Here is a 25,939-nt window from a genome sequence, read left to right on the forward strand (position 1 = left end):
AAAGACACAAGCCGACATTTCTGCTGCAAACATGAATTTATTTGAAACCCACATTCAGAAGTGAACACAGTGGGATTAATACTCAGCTTCACCCGTTGACAGTTTTAAAGGTGATCGTTTATCCTTACATTTTAATATCTGCTGTGTTACACCACTCAAAGCCTTTGTACAGAAGAATCACATTCAAGCAAGTTCAGAACAAAGAGACGTTCAAAACACGAGTCGGGTTGGTTCACAAGACAGTAAGAATAAAAACAAGACTGATGCTGGACAGACGGACAGAGAACTAAAAGAGTCGAAACTGATCCTGAATTTCTCCAGGATATGAAATTTCTGCTTAAAAGTGGAAAAACAGCAGTAGTAGTACCAATGCTGACAGCAAGGGGGCAGCGTGCCTGAAGAACACTGCAGCGGTACAGAGGACAGAGAGGGGAAGGCAGGATCCATTGACCCAGAGTTCAAAGACTGTTCAGTGCTTTCGTTCCTCAGCATCAGGATGTCTGAAACTCTGAAAATCTTTTTACAAACACTCACATCTCCGTCTGTATTTCTACATCTTTACACACCTGGTTTCTAATGGGAATTACCTCCAGACCTGAGGAGATGAGAAGCAGCTGATTAATGCCTCCAGTTACTCACCAGCTCGTTAAAACTCGGTTTCCGCCTGTTTAGGAACAAAAACTCCACCAGCGACATCCTGTTTTAAAGCCCAGCAACGAATGAACGAGTAAGCAAACAGTGCAGGAAAGTAACTAAGTACATCTACTGAAACACTGTACTTAAGTACAAATTTGAGGCACTTGTACTTTGAGTATTTCCATGTTAGGCTATTTTATACTTCCACTCAAACACTGAACCTTTATATGTCTGTCTGTCTCGTATAACTATCTCACGTCATAATAACATGTCAGTCACAGGAGACATTTTACTACAGAACAAGTACTTTGATACTTCAAGTACATTTTACTGATGCTGTACTTTTTTAAATAGGTGAAATGATTTTCATAATAATGATTTTCAGATCACTTCCTGTCCCTTTTCTCTGTCCTGCACATACATGAGAAAACAAACTAACATGATCCACAGAGCTTTACTCACATCACATGATGTATAAGATGCTTTCAGCTTCACGGCGAACACGTCTGATGAGCAAACCTGGGTCAACGGATTTTAAACCTGCAGCAAACACTGTTTTAAAATAAGAATTTCTGTTTGTGTTCAATCTCTTGGCTACAAGGATTTTCATGTTTCACAGGACAAAACAGCAAGAACCAGGAAGAAAGCATCAGTTTAGTCTATTTTCTGCTAAATGAACTTGAATCGAAGCTGCCCTGATGCAGTGAAGGTTCCCTGTGGTTCTCCCAGCAGGGTCACATGAAAAGAACATTACATCCATCTGTGGTTCCACTCAGGATTCCTGCCTGGAGAGACGTTTCCCACGAGGAGCAGAGAGAAAGAGAGGAGGCACCGGAGCACATTACAGACCATGCACGGGAGTTTCTGAGGAAGGCATCGGCGAGGAAGAGGAGGATGAAGAGCAGGCTCGGTGGCGTTGGTGCAGACTCGTCCTGCGACTTCTGTGTCCATCCCTGAAGACCAGCTCAGTAGAAGAAATACACTGAGGAGGAAGAGCAGAGGAAGGATCGTGGAATATTCAGGAAACAGGAAGTCCTGACGTGCTCAGAAAAATGGGAATTTCAACAATTCTGACATTTTATGAAACATTTTCTCTGATTAGATTTGGTGTCTTTGCTCAGTGATCGTGTCCTGCGTGAAAAATGTTAAAAATCTTAAAAACGAATGTCTTCTGCCTGTAATCTGGACTAACAAACCAAAGCTCAAGGCGACAGCAGACCTTCCTGAGGGGGGCACCAGAGGAAAGGTCACCTGAGATTTTCTTCAAAACAAACCGAAAACTCAAAGAAATTTACAAAAAATACCATAAAACAAAAATGTCTTTGACAAATGTTTGTGTGTGTGATTGTGGATTACTCACAGAAGACGACTCCAACACATATAATGCCGATAACTGCCATGATGATCATCATCTGGAGGGAAAACAAGAACCACGAAGTCACAACAAAAACTACAGTAACAATACTTTGAAATGTAAAGTAACTCCAGCCGTCAGGCAAATGTAGTGGAGTAAAAAAAGAAGCCATATTTCCCCCTGAAAGGTAGTGGAGTAGAAGTATAAACTAGCATACAATTGAAATATTCAAGTAAAGTAAAAGAACCTCAAAATTGTACTTAGGTACAGTACTCTTACTATTTAGCAGTTAGTGTAACAGTGTGTGTATGTTTTTGTCACCCAAAGCACAAAATATGTACGGTTACACAACACGAATACAGTCAGGTGGTAAGTGTGTGTGTGTGTGTGTGGACCAAAATACTGCATAAATAAATCCACATGATGACATGAGAGTCGGAGCTGCTGACAGACAGGAAATCACATCGCCTCTGATGGGGGAGGGCGAGAGAGATTAACAACAACAAAGGGATGGAGAGAGAGAGAGATTGGTACTGGCTTGTGTGTGTGTGTGTGTGTGTGTGTGTGTGTGTGTGTGTGTGTGTGTGTGTGTGTGTGGAGAGAGAAAAGAGAGAAACCAGATGTTTGTGGACTGATTGTGAGACTGTTTGTGTGTGAAAATGAATGAATTTCATGATTAGGTTTATTCTACATGTTTTGTTTTTGTTGACAAATCCACAGTTTCATGTTCATAAAAGTTCATTAATTTCCTAAAACAGCAGGAAAACAGGGACTATTTTCAGTGGCGAATTAATTACACATTTGTGGTAGTGAGTGTTTGGCAGCAGGACGGTGTGTGTGGGTTCAGTTAAAGTAAATTTGTGGCTCATTGGTGTGTTTTAATAGTTTTTGGATGACAGTGGAGCTCTACGCACAAAGGAAGAGGATCTATCAGTCAGTGTTATTAGTGATACACTCGCTGCTGGTTTGAGTCTTTTCATGGGATTTTTATATACTGTATACATCACCGGCTTTATACCTCTAATCCCCCCAAAACACTAGAAATAACACAAACTTTGGATTAATATGAGAGACTAGTAAATGCATTGTGTCAGTGAGGGTCCTCACAAGTGTATAAGTATGTAAATGTGTGTACTTGTGTGTACTGGGGGTAGGTGGGGTTACGTCACAGATCACAGCTGTCTTTTTAATCCCTGACTGTCACTGTAATCCAGATTGGGATTTCTGTCTCTGACTTCCTGGTCGCTGTCAGTCAAACTCTCCTCTAATGTAATCTCTAACGGCAGTTTCTGATTGGCTGCTCTGGAACGGCAGCATCCGCCCGTCGGAGGCCGGATGAGCTGATGCCGAGCTCAAAGCGGATTGGCGGTCGAGGTCGGAGGGATGGATGAACGGTGGACAGTGCGGTGATGGAGGTGAATGAAGGTTAAAGATGGCGGCTGATCGAGGAGTCAGACTGAACGTTGTTTTATGACACAGTGTGACCACAGCCAGAGGACAGGCAGCCAGAGCACAGGCAGCCAGAGGACGAGCAGCCAGAGGACAGGCAGCCAGAGGACAGGCAGCCAGAGGACGAGCAGCCAGAGCACAGGCAGCCAGAGCACAGGCAGCCACAGGACAGGCAGCCAGAGCACAGGCAGCCAGAGCACAGGCAGCCAGAACACAGGCAGCCAGAGGACAGGCAGCCAGAGCACGAGCAGGCAGAGGACAGGCAGCCAGAGCACAGGCAGCCACAGGACGAGCAGCCAGAGGACAGGCAGCCAGAGGACGAGCAGCCAGAGCACAGGCAGCCAGAGCACAGGCAGCCAGAGGACAGGCAGCCAGAGGACGAGCAGCCAGAGGACAGGCAGCCAGAGCACAGGCAGGCAGAGCACAAGCAGCCAGAGCACAGGCAGCCAGAACACAGGCAGCCAGAGTACAGGCAGCCAGAGGACGAGCAGCCAGAGTACAGGCAGCCAGAGCACAGGCAGCCAGAGTACAGGCAGCCAGAGCACAGGCAGCCAGAGGACGAGCAGCCAGAGCACAGGCAGCCAGAGCACAGGCAGCCAGAGCACAGGCAGGCAGAGCACTGGCAGGCAGAGCACAAGAGTATGCATAACTTTAAAAATTTAACATCTTAAATGAGTGAGTTCTCTAAAAACTGACCCTCTGTACAGTCGTCACGAACGGGGAAATTAGCTAAAGAGAACGTTGTTTTGGAGGGGTCTATGGGCAATGACTCACTTTTGGAACCAGCCTCAAGTGGCCAATCGAGGAACTGCAGTTTTTGGCACTTCCTGTTGGCTTCATTTTTTCTGCTTACGATCTGGCACCTGGGGCACGTTCAATCTGCAAACGGTGTGCGCGTTTGGCAATGGTTTCCTGATTGAACGACAGGTTTTCCAAGGCACCAACGCTTCCTTTAATTAAATGTTTTGCTACGTTTTGTCCGGGCTGAATGCACCCCAGGTCACTACCTTCTTATAGAGTCCCGCCTCACACGCTGTTATTAGCCAATTACCCCAAAGTTGACGCCCACAAACACAACGGAAAATACACAGACACTAGGCTAGGGCATCATAAGAGATGATCGAGAAGGATTACGTTTTGAAGTGAATGAAATGCTACGATGAGACAAGACAAAATACAGAACTGTAGGTTTGTTTGCACTCAGGCGAGAAGGATGTTATTAAGACCTTTTTAATTTGTCTTACATTTAATTTGGTAACAGGAAATGGTCTCTCCTGTTTCCTTCAGGCTTGTTTTCTAACTGTTGTCTCTCACTGTGCAACGCTCACGTTCCTCTCCGTGTGTCACCTCAAACACTGAAAGCTAAAGCAGAATCAAATCACATTACTATCAGCAGATTAACTCAATCTAATCTATGAGTAAAGTTACAGGAAGGCGGCAAGCAGTGAAGCGCACTTCCTGTGTCTGAGGCGGCCTGAGCACGCAGCTCTGTTCGCTAACGATGCTCGGTCACAGCAGCAGCACGAAACTGCAAAGTCAACAACAAAAATCTCATGTTTTCTGCAAAACATGAGAGGGAAATGCTAACGGAGCCGCTGCTAAGACACAAGTGATGTGCTGACTGATGGATGCTATAATCTCAGGACTGAAGCATGATGGGAAACACGCACACACACACCAAACATGCTCACCTTGCAGTTTTTCCACCAGTACTTGTTCTTGAGTTTGGCGGCGCTGCTCTCGAACTGCGAGGCTCCGGCCTGCAGGGCGTCGGCCCGGTCGTCCAGCTCCGACAGCTTCTGGTCTCTCTCCAGGACTTTGTCCACGTTCACACGCATGATGTCCACCACCTGACAGACGAAGGTGCAATGTGTCAGATTTTATGTCATCGAATCGTGACCATGTGATTTAATGACTTCAGAAAAGAACCAATAGGAGCACTCTAACCAAGTTAGCTCCAGCAGTTAGCCTAGCTTGACTGATCAGGTATCATCAGGAATGATTAAAAAACATCTGGCCAGTTTCATGCTTTCTCATATTAACTGGAATTACTGTATGTGGAGGATTATTTAAGAAAAGAAAAATAAAATAAACATTTCTTTCTTTCACTTTCACTCTTGAATTGTCATTTTCTATGCAGTCTATAGTTTTGTTCATTTCATGTATTTGCACATTTAATCTGTATCCTGTCCCACCTTCCACTGTGACCTGCTTCTGTTCCTGGATGCAAACGTTTCAAATTATCTGATAAATCTAAGATGAAGTTTTCTGTTTGAGTTTCTTTTTCTTTTGAATGTTTAATTATAGTCGGGTTATTTTCAGTATTAGAGTGAAATTCTGATTCATTCACCATTTTAATTTGATTTTGGGGTGAAATGATCCTCAATATTAAACTCATGTTGACATTGAACTCAACAGCAGCTCAGTGAAAACACAAGTATGTATGTGTGTGTGTGTGTGTGTGTGTGTGTGTGTGTGTGTGTGTGTGTGTGCAGCTGATGTGTTCATGGAAGCTGTTTCCTCACCTCGTCCACCTGCGCCTGCGTCTGCTGCAGCCGTCTGTTGCTGGTGAGGTTCGGGGCCGGAGCCGGAGGGCCCCCCTCGCCGTCCGGGCCCCCAGGACCTCCTGCAGTGCCTGCTGCCTCTGGAGTCGACCTGCAGACCGAGAGCGCACGTGAGAAACGGAGAGAAGACGATGATGATCAAAGTGACGAGTTCAGAAGAATTTAAAGCGATCTGTGGTCAAATTCAGGCTCCATCGCTTCATAACTTCAAAGGCAGACATGATTTAGTCTGTTATCGTGTTTTAATGGACCAAAGGTGCATTTTATTCTTAGAAACGTAACTTTTCATTTGTAAGACTCAACAGCTTTAGTTCCTGGTTACTTTACAAATTAGCATCATTAAAAATTAAACTGAACCTACAAATAATTCTGCATTTTGACAGATTAAATCCAAATTATCTTCAACTTTAGCAGCTGCAACATTAAAGTGATGAACACATTCATGAATTCATAATTATAACCCAATAATATCATATACATTATTCTGAAATTCTGTATAATTGACTTTTACTTTTGGTGCTTTCAGTGTGTTTGATGCTGCCTCTCTAAGATACTGTAGAGAGTATTTTTACGTCGTGGTGAGTACTTTCACTCTGAATAGGAGATCTGCAGAAGCTGCTCAATACAAACTGAATCTTTGAAACACAAACTCAGTAACTGAAACATGACTCATCAAACTTTTGGGGTCCATATAATCAAAGTATGGAGGCTGCAGCACCTCAAACACTAAAATGACAAAATCCAAAACAGGCTGTTTTTTTGTTTTTTTTTCCAGAAGCAAAATGGAGAAAGATTAGTGCAGCAGCAGAGAAGGCTGGACATGACTGAGGCAGATCAACATGCACGCAATAACACCCTCACCCCCTCCCCCACAACGCAACATCCATGAAACACAACCAGCTCCAGTTTAAGTTCTGCCATGAGAGCATCTACAAAAACAAGCTGAACAAACGTGATAAAACACAGCTGATCACAGTATTGATGGACAGTCTTGGAGGTGAGTCAGCCGGTGAGTCACTGGAGTTTTTCAGCTGCAGCCCAGAAATTTCCAGACTAAGTTTCAGCTCAGCAGAATAAAACACGATGAAACCAACAAAGAGCTGTTATAAATAAATATTCCTGCTCATAGATCTGATTTCTATAGAGTTTAAAAATGAGGGAAATATGTTGGGAGTACTCACATCTCGGCGGCAGGATGATGGAGATAATCTGAGTCTGACAGAGAGAGAGAGAGAGAGGGAGGGAGGGCGAGAGGGAGGGAGAGAGAGAGAGGGAGGGAGAGAGAGAGAGAGAGAGAGAGAGACAGAGAGAGAGAGAGAGAGAGGAAAAGAGAGAGAGAGATGATTATAAATGGAGGATGAGTCGTCTCTCTTCCTGGCTCACTTTTTCTTTCAAGACAAAAAAAACTACAACTGAAGCAACAGATTAAAAATATCTGCGTCACACCCCGCGCGCACGCGCACACAAACACGGTCCCGATCAGAGGCCGTAATGACCACTAATGGAAAATCAGTATTCGTTCCTTTAAATAGCTCTGAGGGTACCGCGCATGCGCACATGGCCGCGGTGCGTGAATAGGTGAAGTTCACCTGCTCAGGTGCGCGGTGAGGCTGCACAGCCGCCGCTCAGCGCCTCTCTGCTCTCTGCTGTTACTGTGGGTCAAAAACCAAAGACTTTTAAAGCGCTTCAGTTAGTTTGGGTGGACTGTTTGAAATGTTTGTGTGATGAGATGATTAGATTTGGGGGGGATCATGGAAAGGAGAGTTTTGTCACGTGACCTGCGCTGACGAATCAAACACACCTGTGAGAATCAAGCGCAGGTGTGCTCCCCGGACTCCTCTTCTCCTGCGTGTTCAGCCGTTTGTTCTGACTCCAGGCTCTTCAGTGAGTACTTCACTCTCTTTCTTCGTGAACTTTGATCTTTTTAAATTATTTTGGGGCTTTTTAACCTTTATGATAACAACAGCTGAAGGTTTGACAGGAAAGAGGGGACAACAGGCAGCAAACGAGCCGCAGGTGGGAGTCGAACCTGCGGCCCCTGCAGAGGACTGACAGCCTCAATACACGGAGCGCACACCACATCAACCGAGCTACAGGGAACTGCGATCCTTCAGATTGTCCAGTTGTTGGTGAAGTTTCTGTGTTATAAACTCAGATTTAGAAAAACTTTATTGATCCCTGCAGCACAAACTGCTGAACACACAGTTAAAAAGAAGGACGAAATAGTTAAAAAGGTGGAAAAAAGGTAGAAATGACAAAGTTACAAACTGCTATAAAGAGGACATCAGAACAACACTCATAATAATGGTGAAAATGTTCAAATGTGCAAATAGTTATTAAAATAATCATTTAAGAGTAATGCTGATTGCAGTAATACTCATAAAAGTTTGTTTTGCAAAGTTCATGAATTCAGAATATTAACGTCTACATGTATTTTCTTATTTCCCTCTGAAATGTAGCAGAACAAAGTACCTCAAAATTGGCCTAAATATGAGGTACTAACTATGTACCACTACTGTGCAGTGTTCATAGAAGAAGTATTTAGGTCAAAAAATATTCTATTACTAGTAAAAGTGCTGACATTTGTGTTAATTGAAAGTACAGAAATATTATCAGCAGCAAAATGTAATTGAAGTATAAAAAGTAAAAGTACTCCTTCTGGAGCAGTGATGCATTAATCTGAGAGCAGTATTTTAAGTATTTTAACGCTGTGGCAGGTGCAGCTGATTGAAATACTTTTAGAAACATTTGAGTAGTAAAATGTGTAAAATATTTGATAAACTGTCAGTCCAGACTTCCTCTGTGGTGTTTTGCAGTAGAAATATATAAAGTATCTACAAACTGTAAAAGTGGAATACTTAGTTACTTAATGAGTATCTTTGTGTATTTGCAGTATTTGAGTATTTGTTGGTCCTGCTGTGTTTGATGAGCTGCAGCAGCTCGTTCTTCTTCTGCTGCTTCGGTGTTTGTTCCTCTTCATTGATTCGCTGCTCAGGTGGAATCAGGACAGGAGCAGCACGAGCGAACTGAGGCTGATCAATACTGATACAACCTGCTAACAGGTGTGATCGATGACCACTGTCACTGCGCTGCTGTGAAATGTTTCCATCTGTGATGGATGAAGTATTTCTACCTGTTAGCAGCAGTATTCAGTAGCTTTCTGTCACTAAAAAATGTGCTGAATAAGGACGCTTTAAAAAGTAAAAATACCCTTAATGCGAAGTTTAATGACAGATAAATTAACCTGTGAATTAGAGGCAGACAAATATTTAACGCAGATATGATGTTTTTCTGCATCTGATAAAATCCAGTTTAATCATAAATGAGACAATGAATAACACTGATGGTCTCATCTGCACATATTTTAAATAAAAAATGCATCAACTAAGTAAATGTCCACCGAACTCAGCTTTGTGAAAAACCTTATGAGTGTAAAATAAGAAGTTTCAGTGGACTCAGCAGACAGAGGACTGAAAGCTTACAGAGTACTAAAAGTACTCAAGCAGGGGAATGAAATAGCTAACTGCTCTCTTTTACTTTAAGTTCACTGAACAAACAATACTCAGATTTACTTTAGTGTTTTTCATGCAGAACTCTTAATCAAGTGTTTCCACAAAGTGGTTTTGCTTCTTTTACTGCAGGAAAGGATCCGAGTCAGATCTGATCTACATTTCCCCCGAAAAAAAGAGCAAAACTCCGACAGACTTTCAGCGTCTTTTATTCTGTGCAGCTCTTCATCAAACATCCAGCTCTGCATCCTGAGAGAGAAAAACCTTAAAGAGCTCATGAAGAGCACAAAGACTCGTTCAGCTCGGCTCCTGAATGGGCTTTCTTCTTCTTTCCTGTTTAATCAGCTTTGATCGCTCTGGTTTCATGAGGCGTTTAAGTCATTTTCTCCCTTTCACACGTTATTTCTTTGTTTTCTCCCCACAGATGTTGTTATTTACAGTCTGATAATATAGATGTCAACAGTTCCGTTAAAGCAGCGTCTGTACAGCCTGATGAGGTGAGTGACGTTTGGATTCAGCTTTGAAGTCTTTTGTACACTTGCAGTTACTTTGTTTCACATTAAAGGAACAAACTGACCTTCTCAGCTTCAGTCCATCAGTAGCAGAGAGTGACTGGACTTCAGGGCTGAAGCTGGAGGTGTTCCTCTGATGACTGTGGTGAACATGGCAGGTTACTGAATAAGCAGACGATCCGTTAATCAAAGACGTGTTCGACGAGGTGCACGGTGACGCGTTCGCTGCAGCATGTCTTCCCTCCACGTGTATGCGTCCTTTAAAAAATAAACTCAGCTTTCAATCACTGCTGCAGGTGTGTTTGCTCTGTAACGTCTGTTTGACGGCTGTGAGGCTTCGGAGACGTTTAATTCAAGTCACACTGGAGCGATAACGATGCTAAAACTAAACGATGCTATAAATGTTGAGCTAAATGTTCATTTACACCATAAGAACGCGACGCTCACAGCGTTATAGTTCAGCGTTATGCACAGCCGCCTTATTATGTACATTACATACAACGTTCAGCCTTTACAAACTGTACATCTTTGAGGACAAACATGTCCCTAAAATAGGTTTTCACTTTTGTAAAAGAAAAACAAAAATGCCCTTAAATGTCAAATGTCTCAAAATCACAAGCTCTCTCATGCTGTTCGTTAGTTTTTAAACAGGAACTTTAATGATTTCCTAATGGATCGGTTTCCATTAGCATCGATAGCATATGCTAACGGGACGTTGGCTTGTGGCTGATGGCGCTTGAATATGACACCTTCCCTTTAAATTTAGAGGAAAAATCCACATCAGCTCTTCAGATTCTTTCAGTAAATTAATTTGTTAGTTGTCACTGAATCGATTAGTTGATGAGCAGAAAATGAGCCTGAATTTCACAGGTTTCAGCTCCTCCAACATGAATATTTGCTTGTTTTAGTCGATCTCTGCTTCTTGATATTGGAAATATTATTAACTTTCTACTTTTTGTTGATATTTTATAGAAAATAATTGCAGGATTAATTTATAATGCAAGTTTTTTTTCTTTGTTGTTTTTAGCCTCTGTGAGGCACTTTGTGTTGCTTTTTAAGTATGAAAAGTGCCATATAAATAAATAAAGTTTGAAGTAATCATTAGTTACAGCCCTAAAATAAATGATTATTTTCGCTCCCAGAGTCTGTGACAGTGACATTCACCTGTCTGAACATCTCAGGCCTCAGTGGCCAGGACTTTAGACATTTTACATTATTTTTATCTACCAGCCTGATGGTTTAAGTCAGTGGTTCCCATCATTTTTGGCTCATGACATCTTTAAATGAAGCCATGTGTACAGACGGCCGTTATCAGAGTGATTCTAGCCTCTCGGGGAGTTTTGTTTCAGTACTTTGTGGAGGCCTGAGGAGCAAAGATTAAAGAAAAAATGAGCATATTTTCCTGTTCAAAAAAACAATTTTATCCAGTCAGTCGTCTCCTGACCCTCTTAGAGGATTTCAAGCTCCAGTTTGGACGTCACGTTAAAGATTTTGACTTATTATGAATATAATAATAATCACCCTTTAGAAACCCATCGTGTGTAATTTGTCAGTAATTGCAGACCACAAACGGCTCCTTAGATCATATTTTTCTCATAAAATTTCCAGAAACTGTATTGAGGATGTTGGTAGCTACAGCCTTGAATGTTATTTAGTGTTTTTATGTTCAGAAATCTGAGTTGCAGTTATCAAACATCTACTTTAAAAATCTTCTTTAAATGAGTTTTGGTTAAATGATAATGTAGTTTCATCTGTGAAGGAAGATTGACACCGTTCAGATGCATCTTCAGGACAGAGAAGGTGTCATATTTACCAAGTGTTGGATATCAGTTTAAGGCAAGTCGGGCTCTGATAGTTGCAGATGTGTGAAGTAGTGACTGTACCTTCAGTCTCATCCCAGAAAATGGCAACTGGGTTTATCATATTTTAGAAATTCAACTTTACCTGCAACATTTTAAAGCTGCTGCACATAATAGGATTACAAATAAAATACAGACTAAAAACAAGCCTTGCATTCTAATAAATAAGTGCAAATCAATTACTGAAGCTGTTCGTCGCTTTCGTGAACAGTTATGTGCAAACTACTTCTTTGTGCGTCACTGCCTCAGTGCACACGTGTGAACCTGCAGCTGGAAGGCATCGTTACAGAATCTGTGCAAATAAGCGGCTCCTGCGCTAGACAGAGACGTCGGTGTGCAAAATTAGATCAACTGTGTGTTTTTCAGCCCGACGGTCGGTCAGTGAGGGTCTTTTAAAGTGCCATTTTGTTCTGGATGACCTTCACTGAGGTGCACTTACAGCTGACGGCCACAGGAGGGCAGCAGCGACACCTTCTGTTGGTGAAGCTCCGATCTTTGACTGACAGCTTTGAAAGGTTTTCTATTGAAGCTCGGTGAGCAAATGATGCTTTTGTGAGGGCGTTAGTGTGAGTTTTCACCTTCTGTGAGCAGCAACGATCAAGAAAATCTAATCTGCTGGTCGTAAAATAATCTACAGTTTCTGCACAACTTGATTTGTTTTCCTGTTCTCAAACAGATCTGGAAGCAGAGAGGAGCATCGGCGTGCACCAGCAGAGTGTGTCGGTGTGTGTTAGGGCTTCCTCCAGGCCAGAGGAGGGATGGCGGCGTTGGCGTCGCAGTAAGAATCGCCGGCCTCCGAGTCGGCGGGGAGAGCCGGCTTTTTCCTCTCCTTCTCCTCGCTGTCCGAGTCGTCCACCATCAGAGTGATGAGCGAGGCGGCCTTCCTGTGGAGGCAGAAAACACGCTCATGTAGCTCGAACGTTTCCTCCACGCTGACCCTGAAGAGGCAGGAAGCTGCAGACAGACCCTGGTGATCTTCAGCGAACAGATTCTGCTGAGCTTTCACTAACACGAGCTTATCTTTTTATTTGTTCAACTTGCTCTTTTTCTACCTTTCTTCCTCTTCACTCTTGCTGTGAATTTCCCCGACGTGGGATCAATTAATTCTCATCTTATTGCTCTCCTTTGATATTTTTCTTATGCTCTGCAAAATGAGCAATAACTTGTGTTAAAAGTGTTAAACATTGGAGTCACAGAGCTCGGTGCTGAGCTCTGGGACGATCCACCAAAAGATCTTTTTCACAGCAGATATTTTGAAAGGTCACAGCAGGAAAAACCAAATCTGGTGCTGTTGGTTCTATCCGGTTAAACAGAGAGGTGTTCCTGTTATTTTGTCCACCCTCTTTATACCAACATGGCACAGAAGATCCAAACAATTAGCACAGTTTCAAGACTAGAGCATCTGACCAAACGGCCACAATCTGCCTTCTTTGAATTTTGTTCAATTTTATTATTATTAATAATAATAATATATATATATATTTTGTCAGTCACACAGTGACGCCTATGGGAGATTTTTTTTATTATTATTATATATTATTATTATTATTATTAGTAGTAGTAGTAGTATTAGTATTACTATTATTTTATTGCTTTAATATTTCTAATTTATCTCCTGTGTTTCCTCATTTCATTTCATTTCTTTTTAATTCAAGGTGGCGTTTCCTCAGTATGTACTTCATCATGATGTAACCTGTTGTTGATGTGTGAGTTTGTGATCTTACGTGTGGCTTTGTGTGGGTGTGTGTGGGTGGGGTAGAGGTGGGGGGTCTTCATTTTATTCATCTTTGACTGTAAAGCACTTTGTGCTACATTTTCCTATGTATGAAAAGTGCTATACAAATAAAATCATTATTATTATCATTATTATTATTATTATTATTATTGTGTTCTGAGTGACGCTGCTGTATAATGGACATCATGATGTCACAGTGAACTTGACCTTTGAAATATAAATTTTATAAATTATAAAATATCCTCACTTCATTTTTATCCTGTAAGACATTTTAAATTTTGTCATGATAAGCGGATGAATTCTTGAGTTATGGTGGAGAATGTGATGGACAGACAGACACAGAGTGTGTGTGTGTGCGTGCGTGTGTGCGTGTGTGCGTGTGTGTGTGTGTGTGTGCGTGTTACCTGTCTCCGCTCTGCGTGATGAGCCTCCTGCAGGTCTCCATCTGGACGTCCAGCCCTCTTTTCATCGAGCACATCTCCATGTACTCGTGCAGGTGACGGTTCATGTCGCTCTTGGCTGTTGCTAGTTCCAGCTGAGCGGGACAGAAAACACAAATCCAGTGACCCTCGTGACACCATTACCTCTAACGACTCCAATTACTCCTGCTGTACAGGTGGGACGAGGGAGGGGCTGCTTTGGCGCCCCTGGTTCCGACAGAAAAACTCCCATAGGCGTCACTGTGTGACTGACAGCTGCGATGGTTCCATCAGCCTGGTTTTTTGGTCACAAACACAAAGCAGACACACAGACTGACCTCTATCTGGTCGATGGTGTCCTGGTACTCCTTCTCTCTGGATTTGAACAGAGACTCCGTGTCTTTAATCACCTCCTCTATGGACTCCTCCTGCTGCGGCAATGAAATGTGAGAACGTCATCAGTATTTTAGATTTAAACCTCAGCGAGAGGAGCCAAAGAACCACATCACAACTTTTCAAGAAAACACCAAATATTAGAGAAACCTCTAAATACGTGCTGACAACTTTGTTTTCTAGAGCTTAAAATAATGATAGTTTACTGGAATAGAAGCTTGCAGCACCGTTAAATTAACAGAAAACTGTGTGAGCGCACTGCAGGCGTGTTAGCATCTTTCTGCTGAGCAGGTTCACATCAGCCAAGTGGGACAAACTGCCCCCGACGGGGAACGCCCATGGCCTCCCTGACGCTGGGAAAACAGATCTGTGGAGCTCCAGGAAGAGCTGCTGATGTCTGCTGCAGCCGGAGAGGCTGTTCACTCAGCCGGCGCCTCTCTAAGACAGCCTCAGTTTCATCGGATGTGCTTTGACATGTGCGTGTGTGTGTGTGTGTGTGTGTGTGTGTGTGTGTGTGTGTGCGCGTGTGTGAACGTACCTCCCCCTGTGTTTCCATTCCCAGCGAGTATCCAGGAAAATCTTCCCAGAGCAGAAGAGTTTCCTCGGTTTCCTCCCAGGCCAGACTGTCGCAGTCATCCTCGAACTCACACTCCCTCCTGGACGAGACACACACACACACACACACACACACACACACACACACACACACACGCACACGCACACACACGTTAACCACATGGATAAACATCAGCATGTTTCCACGCTATTGGCCAAAACACCTACAGCTGATTCAGCATCCTCTGCATCTGCTCGTTGATCTGATTGGCCGACGTGCTGCACGACTCCTCGTCTTTAGCCCCGCCTCCCTCGCCCTCGGACATGCTCAGCTCGTCTCCGTCCCCGCCCTTCGCCGACTGCCCGCTCTGTTTCCTGGCCCGGCCGCTCAGCGTGGAGGGGGGCGTGGCCACCTGTCGGGAGGAGGCGTGTTTACGCGAAGCGAAGGCGGATCATTTGTGGAGTGCGCTTCGCCAGCAAACGTACCTGGAACATGTGAGTCATGTCCTCGCAGTTCCTCTGCTGGGCGACGTCGCAGAGGCGGGCGGTGATGTCGATGCGGCGGCAGATATCCATGTCCACCTTCATGGCCTTCTCCTGGATCTTACTGTCCAGGTCTGACAGGTTCTGATGGAGACAGAAGACATTCAGACAGTTTTTCCCGCTCAGGTAACGAAGCAGCTCAGAGCGGACTTACGTTACTGACGAGTCCTTTGAAGAGAACAAGCTCGGCCTTCAGCTGCTTCACCCTCAGAGCCAGCTCGTCCTGACACACCTCGCTCTCCTGCAGGTCCTGGAGACGCACAGACAGACTGCAGTCAATGTTCTGAACATTAGATCAGATAAACACATTTCAACCTCCAAACAGTATTATTTTACATTAGTTTAAAAACACTGAGGCTGCAGCCACAGATCAGACTCCTGACTGACCTCAATCAAAGTATAAAATGAACATTTGGAGGTTTGCTGTGTTTGCTGTTAAATACAACTTTATGAGAGCTCTTTTTCCAGTTCCTCTGATGTCTGCTAAGTTAAAGGTTTATTCCAACTAAAGCAGAGCTGGCGATTGTTGTGAGGACAAATCAAGATGTTTTGGTGAGTTTTATTTAGTTTCTGTCCAGTTTGATGTTTGAATGATTAAATTACTGTTTCTCTAAATGGTAATTGGTGAGAATGATGTAGCGGCTCTGCAGGAAACCTTCCCATAATGTTATCAGACAGAATGACAGTCTGAGTCCATCAGTGGCAAAAACACCTTTAGTGGACGTACAGTGACGGTTCACTGACACATGGAGGGATTATATTGCAGCCCAAGTTGCTCTTACTGGACCAGTTTCAAAAACTGCTGCCCTCATTAGTCACTCAGACACAGAAACATGGGAAAAGTGTCTATAAACAGATATTTGACCAAAATTTCTCCATTTATCCAGAACAATAAGCCAATGCTCTTCATCCCTTGGATCAGCTGTAATGTTACTAAGAAGAAGAGATGCGACCCGAAGGACTAGAGAAGAAGAGCTGCACTGTAGGTGGGAAGATGTGGCCCCAGTTAAACGCTGACTGCATCTTAAAAAGCTATTTTCTTTAATGGACTTCTGAGCTGGAGCAGTTTGGTAACACAGCATTTGAAACTTACCTCCTCCAGTTCAGCCACCTTCTCCTGCAGGTCCATTCTGGCGGTGTACTCCTCCTCCCATCTGCAACACACACACACACACACACACACACACACGCACACACACACACACACACACACACACACACACACACAAAGCAGTCAGACAATCACATAACATTGACAGCTTTAATCACACAGACTTCAAAAGCTTTAGTGAAGGTATATCTGACTATACTTTTCTTTTGGTATTTCTATTCTTGCATCACACCGAAAGATGCAACAATAATTAATCAATTACAATCCCAGCAGCCAATCACTGCTGAATGTCGGGCCTGGTGGCTTGTTTTCAGGCAGGTGGGGAGTTTCAGGGATGAATCCACCTCCCTCATCTTCCTCTGTGCAGCTTTAAGGTAAATCCCACCGCGGTTACCTGACTGACCTACACAGCATCAAAGCTCCTCCTGCCACCAGCAGCGTTACTCAGCAGGTGTTACATAAGGAGAGACCACGCAGCGTGCATGAGGAGCACAAAGAGCTCGCTGCTACAGTCACTAAGGAGGGAAGACAGAAATAAACAGAGGCTGAGCTCACGCTGCAGCTTCTCTAATGCATCTTGTATGATTTCTGCTAATTGGCCCTCTGTTGTAATGTCATACATCTCAGGCTTTACACAAATATGACCTCACAGCAATATTAAATATAGCAACATTACAAGGAAACACACAGAGGGACTGAATCCTAATTACACTGGAGATGATGCATCAACCCATCTCAGCAGCTCTATTTAAAACCTCCTCTGTTGATGCTAATAGCAACATGCTACATGTACAATGAGTTGGACTTAGCATGCTAAACATTCAAGTTCATCTCAAAGCAGAGCTGAGTACAGCTGAGCCTGACAAGCTGAGTGTGAAATGTCCTAACACGGCCACCGTCCATCACTGACACCCTTTCCACTGCTGCACCTTCAGGCCAAACTGTCTCATTTATGCTGTTAGTGTTGAGGATCTAAGAGCAGCAACGTAAAAACAAATTTTGATCTATCAAATTCTTTTATTTTCTGCTGCTTCTGCTCGTTCAAACGTTTCATCTGAACTGATGCATTTCATCTCATCTCAGCTGTTCTGGCCTCTTTCCATTGTTACGTCCTTTTTGTCCTTCACACGGCACTCAGCTGAGCTGCTGTAGCACTGAAATGACGCCGTCACGTCTCTGATTGCCAACAGGGATCATTTCCCTTGAGTGCTCTGGTACAAGTCACATGTAGGTTACATGCATGGCGTGAAAGCAGGTTCATTTCAGCTGCAGAGAGCAGAGGCAGAAACACTCTGACATGATAAACAGAGGAGACGTTGCTCTGATCTGTTTGTCAGTCCCAACACGTGGCTCTGCAGTGAGGCTGCTGGGTGTCACTCTGTCTGACTGGATACACAGAAGCCGCTTTTGCTGTCCGACTGATCGTGACTGCAGGGTGACGCTGAAGCTCGTTAAAAGGCATCTGAATCATAAACCGTGCTGTTTCATCTGAGGCTTGACTCTGTAGAATGAGGCCGAGCTGCTGTGCCGCACTCCTGAGCTGTGATGTCAGGAAACCGGAGAGAACGGCGTGAAGTTAAAGTGTCCTCTTTGTAAAACTGCATCAGTCATCAAGACACAACCTCCAGTTCTGTCTGCCAACAGACAGCTTTAGCTGGCTTTAATGTTATAGCTCAATGTCGTAGGATTCACTTTCCTGTTGATGAGAACATCGACGGCGCTCTCATGTCTGCCGGGAGGCAGTTAGAGCAGCTTCAGGGAATCGGCCGGGGTTGAGATCAAACAGACGGTGAGCTTTGAGGTGCTGATAGGTGCATCTGGACGTCTGATGGCTGAAGTAGACGGAGCACGGACGCTACACTTCACGTTAGCAGGCGGAGAGTTTTCTTTCAGTCTCTGCAGCATGTGGTTGCGTGTCAGCAGTGTTTTCTGAGGAGATTTTAAGTGACTCTCCACCCTCCCAACAAAGATGCATCCCTCCTGCTGGCTGCACTGCCAGTATTTTTCCACACAGATGATTGTGGACGGCTTTTAAACAGTTCTGTGCAGTTTAAACTAACTTTGTTGGAGCACCATGTAAAAATAGAGATGAGCAGCACAAACAGTGTCTGTGGTCAGCACAGCAGCTTCATTTGATTATAATGGATGTGTTCCACCACATCCGTGCATGTACTCTGGCCGTCAGTGAGGATATTCACGTCCTGGCTTTGTTGTCAGTATTCAGGCCTTAGAGAAGCTTGTCATCTATCTCACAGTAACACATCTCTGACCACTAAATCACTAAATATTCACTACTGTGGAAATGAAATGAAGTGAAGCCAGTAGCTGCCTGCAGGGAAGGAAATCAGTCTGAAAACTTTTGTTCTGTTTCAGAAAATACTGCAGCTAATGGGCTGAAACCCAACAGTATGCAAAACCAGTGTGTGTTACTTTTCATGGCCAAGTACCTTCAACAAGCAGCCTGGGTGGCCTGTTTGTGTCTATGCACAAGGTGACGCTGTTGTTTTCCACTTTTATCTCTCTCTCTATTCACACACACACACACACACACACACACACACACACACACACACACACACACACACACACAATGACTCACTGCATCCTCACAGTGCATCCATTATGAGGTGATATTGGAAAGGTGAGAGAGTTGACATTTAGACTGAGCGTTTAAGCCTGTAGAGACAAAGCAAGCATGTGTAGAAATGCAACAGGGCCAAAAGTATGTGGACACACATTTGGTCTCTATACCAGTGACGGCAGATCTTCATGCTGCAACACACGATGACACTCTTGACAACGCTGTGCCAACAGTTTGTGTTTGTCCCTTTCCTGTTAAGCACGAGAGTCCCTCTGTGCATGAAAGTCTTCATAGTTTGCTGTGCAAGAACTTGACTGATCTGCACACAGAGAGCCTGAACCTCAACCTCATCAAGCACTGCTGGAATGAACATGAACACAGACTGAGGTCTTATCACTTCAAACATCTGATGGGCAATCATCCCAGAAGAGCAGAAGCTTGAACAGCTGCAGATGAATGCATGTGGTTTTGGAACCACATGCTCCACAATCACATATGTGTACAGTGTTTTGTTGTCCACATATTTTTGGCCATGTAGTCTATATTGTTTGGCAACATGTTCAGCTTCATTGAACTGAATTATGAGAGCAAGAGAAAAAGAAAAGCAAAGGGGGGAGGTGTGGTTTGGGATGAAGACGTTAATGATGATGCCAGCGCCAGCCTGACGCTGCAGAGGCTCACGTGGGACAGAAGAGGGTGAAACGAGGCGGAGATGGAAGAGGAGTCAGCAGGGACAGCAGCACACAATGGAAGAGAAAACAGAGAGGCCATAAAAGAAGGAGAGGGAGAAACGTGATGAGAGACTCATGCAGAGAGACAGAAAGAGACAGTGAGAGGGAGGCAGAGGAGCGATGGCAGACCGGGTGACATCACTGCTGGCGGTCACAGGCCAGTGCTGCATTGCAGGTGCCAGAACTAACCCCAGCAGGGAGGAGGAGGAGGAGGAGGAAGGAAAGAAGGAGGAAGAGGCAGAAAGAGACAGAACAAAGAGGCCCAGAAAGGAGAGGAAGATCACGTGAGCGAAAAACAACTCCTCACATTAAACTTTCCCCTGACAAACATCTACAGAGAGATCAAAGCACAACTCCTTCAGCTGTGTGGGAAGACGGGAGCCGCCGCTGCTTCTGGGAAGTATTTTTACCTCACTGCGACTTCCTGTTTCAAAAGTCTCTGAACGATATCTTCAGCATTCCTCAGCACACACAGCACTCATGTCCTCAGAATCAGAAACGATAGTCTAACAGTAAATTAAATATTTAAAACAATCAAATCAAATATTAAATACAAAAAAAGTCCTGGTCACAGTCGTCAGAGGGCGGTGGTGGGGGGTGTTTCGGGGGGGCTGCTGGCTACAACCCTGTCAGCCAGTCGGATGCATAAATTACAGATTATGTTTTGTCAGGTTTCTAGGAATTAGGGTGAATTAAGCTCTCTGATTGGACGTTTCTTACTGAAATGCACCATGGGAGCTCATCTTTCCTCACACAGTTTATCATCTTATGGAAGCCTGGATGGCCCAAATCAACCTCCCACTTTGCGACTCTGCAGTGACCTCATGTTGTGAAATAAAAACTCCAGCAGTGTGCAAAACACACGCACATCTTCAGGACGCCATCTTTAAAATACTTTACATTTCTTGCATTTAGAAAAATAGATTTAAAGCTCTTGTTCCAGTGCAGAGGTGAAAAGAAAGGAGCAGTCAACTAAAAACTACAAACATTAAGAGCATCAGAGGTTTTGAAGTCTTTCCTGCTCTACTTAACTGATGAACCTGTGTTTTGCACTTGTGGATCAAACACTTCTGTGAAATCACATCAGGACGCCCTCAAACATCTGAATCATCATCATCAGTTTCACAGCTTTCAAACCTGAAAAACATGAATGCAGTTTGGTGCTGCACTAAAATGGAAATGATGATGAGCGCAGGAACACGCAGGTCAGAGAGTGAGTTGTTGCTCTCCGGTAAAACATCCTGCTGCTTCTGAAATCGATGTGACTGAAGGTCTGTCCTGCAGCGGCGTCCTGCCTCAGCAGGCTGAAGCACAGAGTACTGAGGTCAGTGCTTTTTAGCATAAAGCAGCAGTGGGTGAGTGTGTTAATGTGTGTCAGCGTATGAGTGTGGGACAGGTCGGTGCACAAAGAAACACAAGCTGCATGCTGAGCAAAGCCTCCTGCAGACAAAATGGACGTTTAAAGAGCATTTCTACACGTCAGGCACTAATTCCTCCACTGAAAAGCAACACAAGTGCTGCAAATTCACGAGAAATTCTATTAATTTGTTGCATTCATCTGTATCATCCGGCTGTGCACAAGTAATTAGATTTCCTGAGGCTAAATGTTGCGTAAAACCCATTAAGATTCTGCTGTGAAACAGATGAGTCAGAAGGTGACGAGTGATGAAGAATTCAACATCTCCAGGTCGAAACACTTCTCACACTCATGACTCATCGAGAGCACGTCCAGTTTTTGATGACACTGGACCAAATCAATGCCAGTTAATGTAAAAACATCTTGTCGTTGAACTGTCCGCCTCAGTGATTTGCTGCACTGGCCTCGATTACCCAACACAACCGGAGACATTCAGGAGATCACTGCCTCTGCACAGCTACACGCTTAAATCCCTCATTTCTGCACAATGCAAGCATGAACCCTCTGTGACGTCACCCACTGGTTGGTGGACTACGGTTTTGAGGCCTTGGGTTTAACATTACAGCCGTCGCCATCTTGGTTTTTTGAAGTGACCATGTTTGGACGAGTGGGTGGGGCTCCCATGGATACGCATTGCTATGCCTCCATCCTGATTGGATCCTGCCGTGGTAGCAGCTCGTCAATCACAAGGTAGCTATGCCCTAAAGCACACCCTCCTCGTACCCTTCATCATGCACTTCTAGAGACTGTAGAGTACATCATGAGTCACACCTCCAAACATAATGCACATCACTCAGGTTCAGCAGCATCATTGGAACACCATATCTCTGCATTTTCAGGCTTTGAGGTGATGCACAGGCTCGTTTATCAGCAGAACCAAACAACCATTAAACAAACAGTCAACACAGGAGGACCGACTCCTCGGATCAAGACTCCACCTGAAAGCCAAGGGGCACTCACTGTGTCTCCCACCTGCTATACTGTCCTTTCACCCCACGAGGTTCAGCAGCTTTTCGCGGTTGACCTCACTGACCTCACTGACCGCAACGACTGACAGTAGGAGCACGAATGAACCAGGTGGTTTCACTGACCTTGACAGTGACCCCACAGAGGTTAAATACCTCGGAGTCCCCATCAGTCAGACAGAGCTGAAGAAGCCTCTTGGAAGGGAGGCGAAATCTTCCCCTGTTGCCCCTGATTCAGCTCTCCTTGGATAAACCGCAGAGCAGCAGATTGAGTCAGAATCGAGAAGTCAGCAGCTCTTAGTTAATGAAAAACTGGAAGTATCAGCGCACTCTGATTTATGATAAGCACGTGAAGAGATGTAGATCATTTCATAATGTCACAGTTGCGATGCTAATTTCTGTTAGCGCATTAATGGCAATTCCCCTTTAAGTGTTAGCATTGAGCTAGTGCTATACAGCTTTTTAGGCTATTCATCTATATTATGCAAATGTTTTTGTATTTCCTGATGCAGTGACACTTGACATCATACGTCTACATCCAGAGGTTAGTATTTACTTTGTTTACCACTTTGCTGTTAGATTGGAGGCAGGTGTTGCAGGTGTGCACACACACCCTCTGCTTGATGCTGCCATCCAATACAAATCAATACTTCTTAGTCTGACTGGTGGTTTAAGCCAGTATGATTCCCAGAAAAGGAGCTGCACATTTCCTGCGTAATGCTTTTATCTTTTACAACCCCCTGAAGTCTTCGTCCCTCGGTGCAACAGAACGTCCATAATGATATGATGACCCTCAGACAGTGATGCAGTCAAACACTTCGGTTTGCTGCTTTTTCCTGCAGAAAACTCCTCACATGTTTGACACAGCACAGACCACAAGATCAGTTTCCTAATTATATATCAGTGACTGCATGTACTATGATAAATCATAACTGACTGCAGCTTTACATGAATGATTTCAAGCACACTGTTTGACTTTAATTCAAGAAACAAAATAAAGTTATGAAAAGCCTGTTTAACATGTGTTAGAGTTTTTCTGATGTGCAGCAGAACAACAGCTCACTGTATTGAAGTTAATGATTTGATTTATGAAATTTTCCACATTATAATGTATACCAAGACTGTTAAAATATTCATATTATTTTGATACTGATGTCAGCTGTGTCCACCAGCTTTGGGACAGTCTGCCAGCCAAAATGTCTTCCTGATAACTGATGATCCAAACCACGCGGCCATGTTAGATCTTTGAAGCAGCTCTGGGATCAAAGTGTGAGCAGCCTTACCTTCTCTTGTACTCGTCTCTTTCTCTCTTCACCTTCGCCAGCACATTGTACAGGGCCCTGATCTCAGGCGTGATGGTGTCGATCTGGACCCCGACGCCGTCCGGGTGCGTCCAGGAGACTCCGGGGCCCGTGACGCACGACTCCCTCCCGGTGCCAAATCGGCGGGTATGGTTGAAGGACCAGATCGTGCCGGGGAGGAAGCGCGGGGGAGGAGGGAGGGTGCTGTTGGTGTTCGTCCCGGTGTGAGAGGCGTATTTCTCGTTGATGTTGGTGATGGTTTTGGACGGGTCGGTGGGACTCAGGGCCGGACTGATGGAGAAACCGGATGTGGTGAGGTTGGAGTTTGAATCCGTGGAGACCGGCATCGGGTTGAGGTTGGTCCCCAGCAGGCATTTATTGTCAAAAAGCGGAGGGGGGTTCAGGGTTGGAGAGAGGAGGCCGCCGGGCAGGTAGGCCGAGTTGTTGGCGTTGTGGAGCGGGATGAGGCCCGGTCTGCCTGGAATAGGCCCAATAAATCCGGTCTGGACCCCCATGTCTTTGGTCAGCGGCTTCTGGTGTCCGTCCCCTCCGCAGTTATCCTCGAGAGCCTGCTGCAGCTGCTTCTCCAGCACCTTGTTCCTGCGCTCCAGCTCGTGAACTTTAGCCAAAAAGCAGCGGAAGCGCAGGTTCAGAGTCTTCAGGACGCTGATGTTGGACCCCAGGTCGTTGCGCAGCGCCGTGGCGGCGGGGGGCACGCGGTGCAGGGGGGTGCTCAGGTGCAGGTACGCGAGGCCCGACGGCGGCAGGGCGCCCAGGTCCAGCCCGGACAACCCGTCAGGCCCGAACCCGCCGTGGTCCCCCAGGAAATAGCCGGGCTCTGGGATGGCGGAGTCGGTCTGGCCCGTCATCTGGTGGTGGTGCTGCTGTGGGGCCAGGAAGCCGCTCTCCCCCAGGACCGGATTCATGCTAGAATAGGAAAATCTGAAGTGCTCGAAATCCGGCATGAACCCAGACTTCTATGTGTTCAACTCGGCAGGTAATTCCGTCTAAAATCGGAGTGTCGCCCCCAACCGCAATCAGGCCCAGCAGCCTCGCTTTGAGTCCTCCTCCTGATGTCACCGATGATCACCTTTACGCAGAGGAGCTGTGTGCTGAAGTCAGATAATGCGGGTTAAAAGGATGCTTCACGGGCCTAAAAACGGCAGCTAAATATCAAACTCCAAACAGAATATTACAATAAACCCCCGCTGATGGACAGTGGGGGATAAAAACAGTATCTAACACAACAAGGTGCCTCTGAACCCGCAGACGCGCAGCTGGTCCCTGCAGCACAATCAGATCAGCGACTTTACTTTTACGCAGGACTGATTTCAGGTCCAGGCATCAGCAGTGACGCGCAGTCACAAAACGTTTATTCTAAGCCTTAGAATAAAGCCAAAAAGACATACTGTAGCCTTAATGAAAGTGGAAGCACCGTACCTGCAAGTCCGAGGAGGAAACACAAACTTCGCACCAGAAAATGAGGTGAAATGAGTCCAAAGCGGAGCGTCGAGCGGCGGTGCGGTACAGCTCAGCAGTAAACACAAGCGAGTGACTGCGGCGTTCAGATACCGTCCACATGGTGGTAGAGGAGCAGCGGGCGGCCTGTCACCGCTACCGTAGTGACCAGAGCAGAGGTGCACCTGCGCTGAAACAGAGCAAACAGGGCCTGAAAACATGCCGGATTCATCCTGAAGAGGTTGAAGTGACATAAACAACAGTGTTTTAAAATGTTCCGTAGTTCAGTTTTCAAAAACAAGAAGAAAAAGACAAATTTCTACCTTCTTTCAGGCAGTTTGTTGCTCACAGTGGTCGATCACAGGTGAATTCATTACTTAAGGTCAATGTGGATTTAAAGGCTGAAAAGAAATATCTAAATACATAAATAATGATATAATTTAAAGCTTAAAAGAGTAGATAACTACAAAATGTAATTCTTCATAAAGCTAGAATTAGATAACAAAATGCTTCTAGAAATGAATAAATAATTTAATGCTTAATAAATATATCATATTTATTCATTTATTTAAGCATTCAGTTATATCACTGTGCATGTGTGTTTAGTTTCAACCCGCTAGCATCAGCTCGTTAACTGCCTCCTCTCTCCTTAGTAATTTATGGTGAGCTAACAGTTTATCAGGCTCCAGTAATGCAACTTGGTTGGAAATACACACACCTCCAGATTAATTAGCCAACATTAGCCAGTTCATCATGGTTAACACTGACTAGCATTACCTCGCCAACTCTCGACTGACGGTGTCAGCATGTCAGAGGACTGATTGGCCAGTTTGTCTGAACGATAAAC

The 25,939-nt window shown here is 44.7% G+C and overlaps 2 protein-coding genes across 3 annotated transcripts; both read right to left on the reverse strand.

Moving 5' to 3' along the window:
* Window positions 1-17: 17 nt before the first annotated feature.
* On the reverse strand, window positions 18-8,258 carry LOC143334899 (vesicle-associated membrane protein 3-like). The gene is made up of 5 exons (XM_076753890.1): window positions 7,185-8,258; window positions 5,965-6,094; window positions 5,131-5,289; window positions 1,997-2,048; window positions 18-1,618 (listed from the first exon to the last, which is right to left on the reverse strand). Coding segments are annotated over exons 1-5 (360 nt in total). The 5' UTR covers window positions 7,187-8,258; the 3' UTR covers window positions 18-1,601.
* Window positions 8,259-9,705: 1,447 nt separating this feature from the next.
* On the reverse strand, window positions 9,706-25,191 carry iffo1a (intermediate filament family orphan 1a). Of its 2 annotated transcripts, none has more exons than XM_076753869.1 (10): window positions 25,075-25,191; window positions 23,617-24,746; window positions 16,622-16,682; window positions 15,683-15,778; window positions 15,472-15,612; window positions 15,214-15,398; window positions 14,969-15,086; window positions 14,376-14,468; window positions 14,023-14,153; window positions 9,706-12,767 (listed from the first exon to the last, which is right to left on the reverse strand). In XM_076753869.1, the coding sequence occupies exons 2-10, from the start codon at window positions 24,597-24,599 to the stop codon at window positions 12,614-12,616; spliced, it is 1,962 nt and encodes a 653-aa protein (XP_076609984.1). In that variant the 5' UTR covers window positions 24,600-24,746; window positions 25,075-25,191; the 3' UTR covers window positions 9,706-12,613. The 2 variants fall into 2 exon arrangements, with proteins under 2 accessions (XP_076609984.1, XP_076609983.1); XM_076753868.1 differs by having other exon boundaries at window positions 14,376-14,465; window positions 25,075-25,177.
* Window positions 25,192-25,939: the final 748 nt, after the last annotated feature.

This window comes from Chaetodon auriga, chromosome 17 (assembly GCF_051107435.1).
Source record: "Chaetodon auriga isolate fChaAug3 chromosome 17, fChaAug3.hap1, whole genome shotgun sequence".
Taxonomy (NCBI): Eukaryota; Metazoa; Chordata; class Actinopteri; order Chaetodontiformes; family Chaetodontidae; genus Chaetodon; species Chaetodon auriga.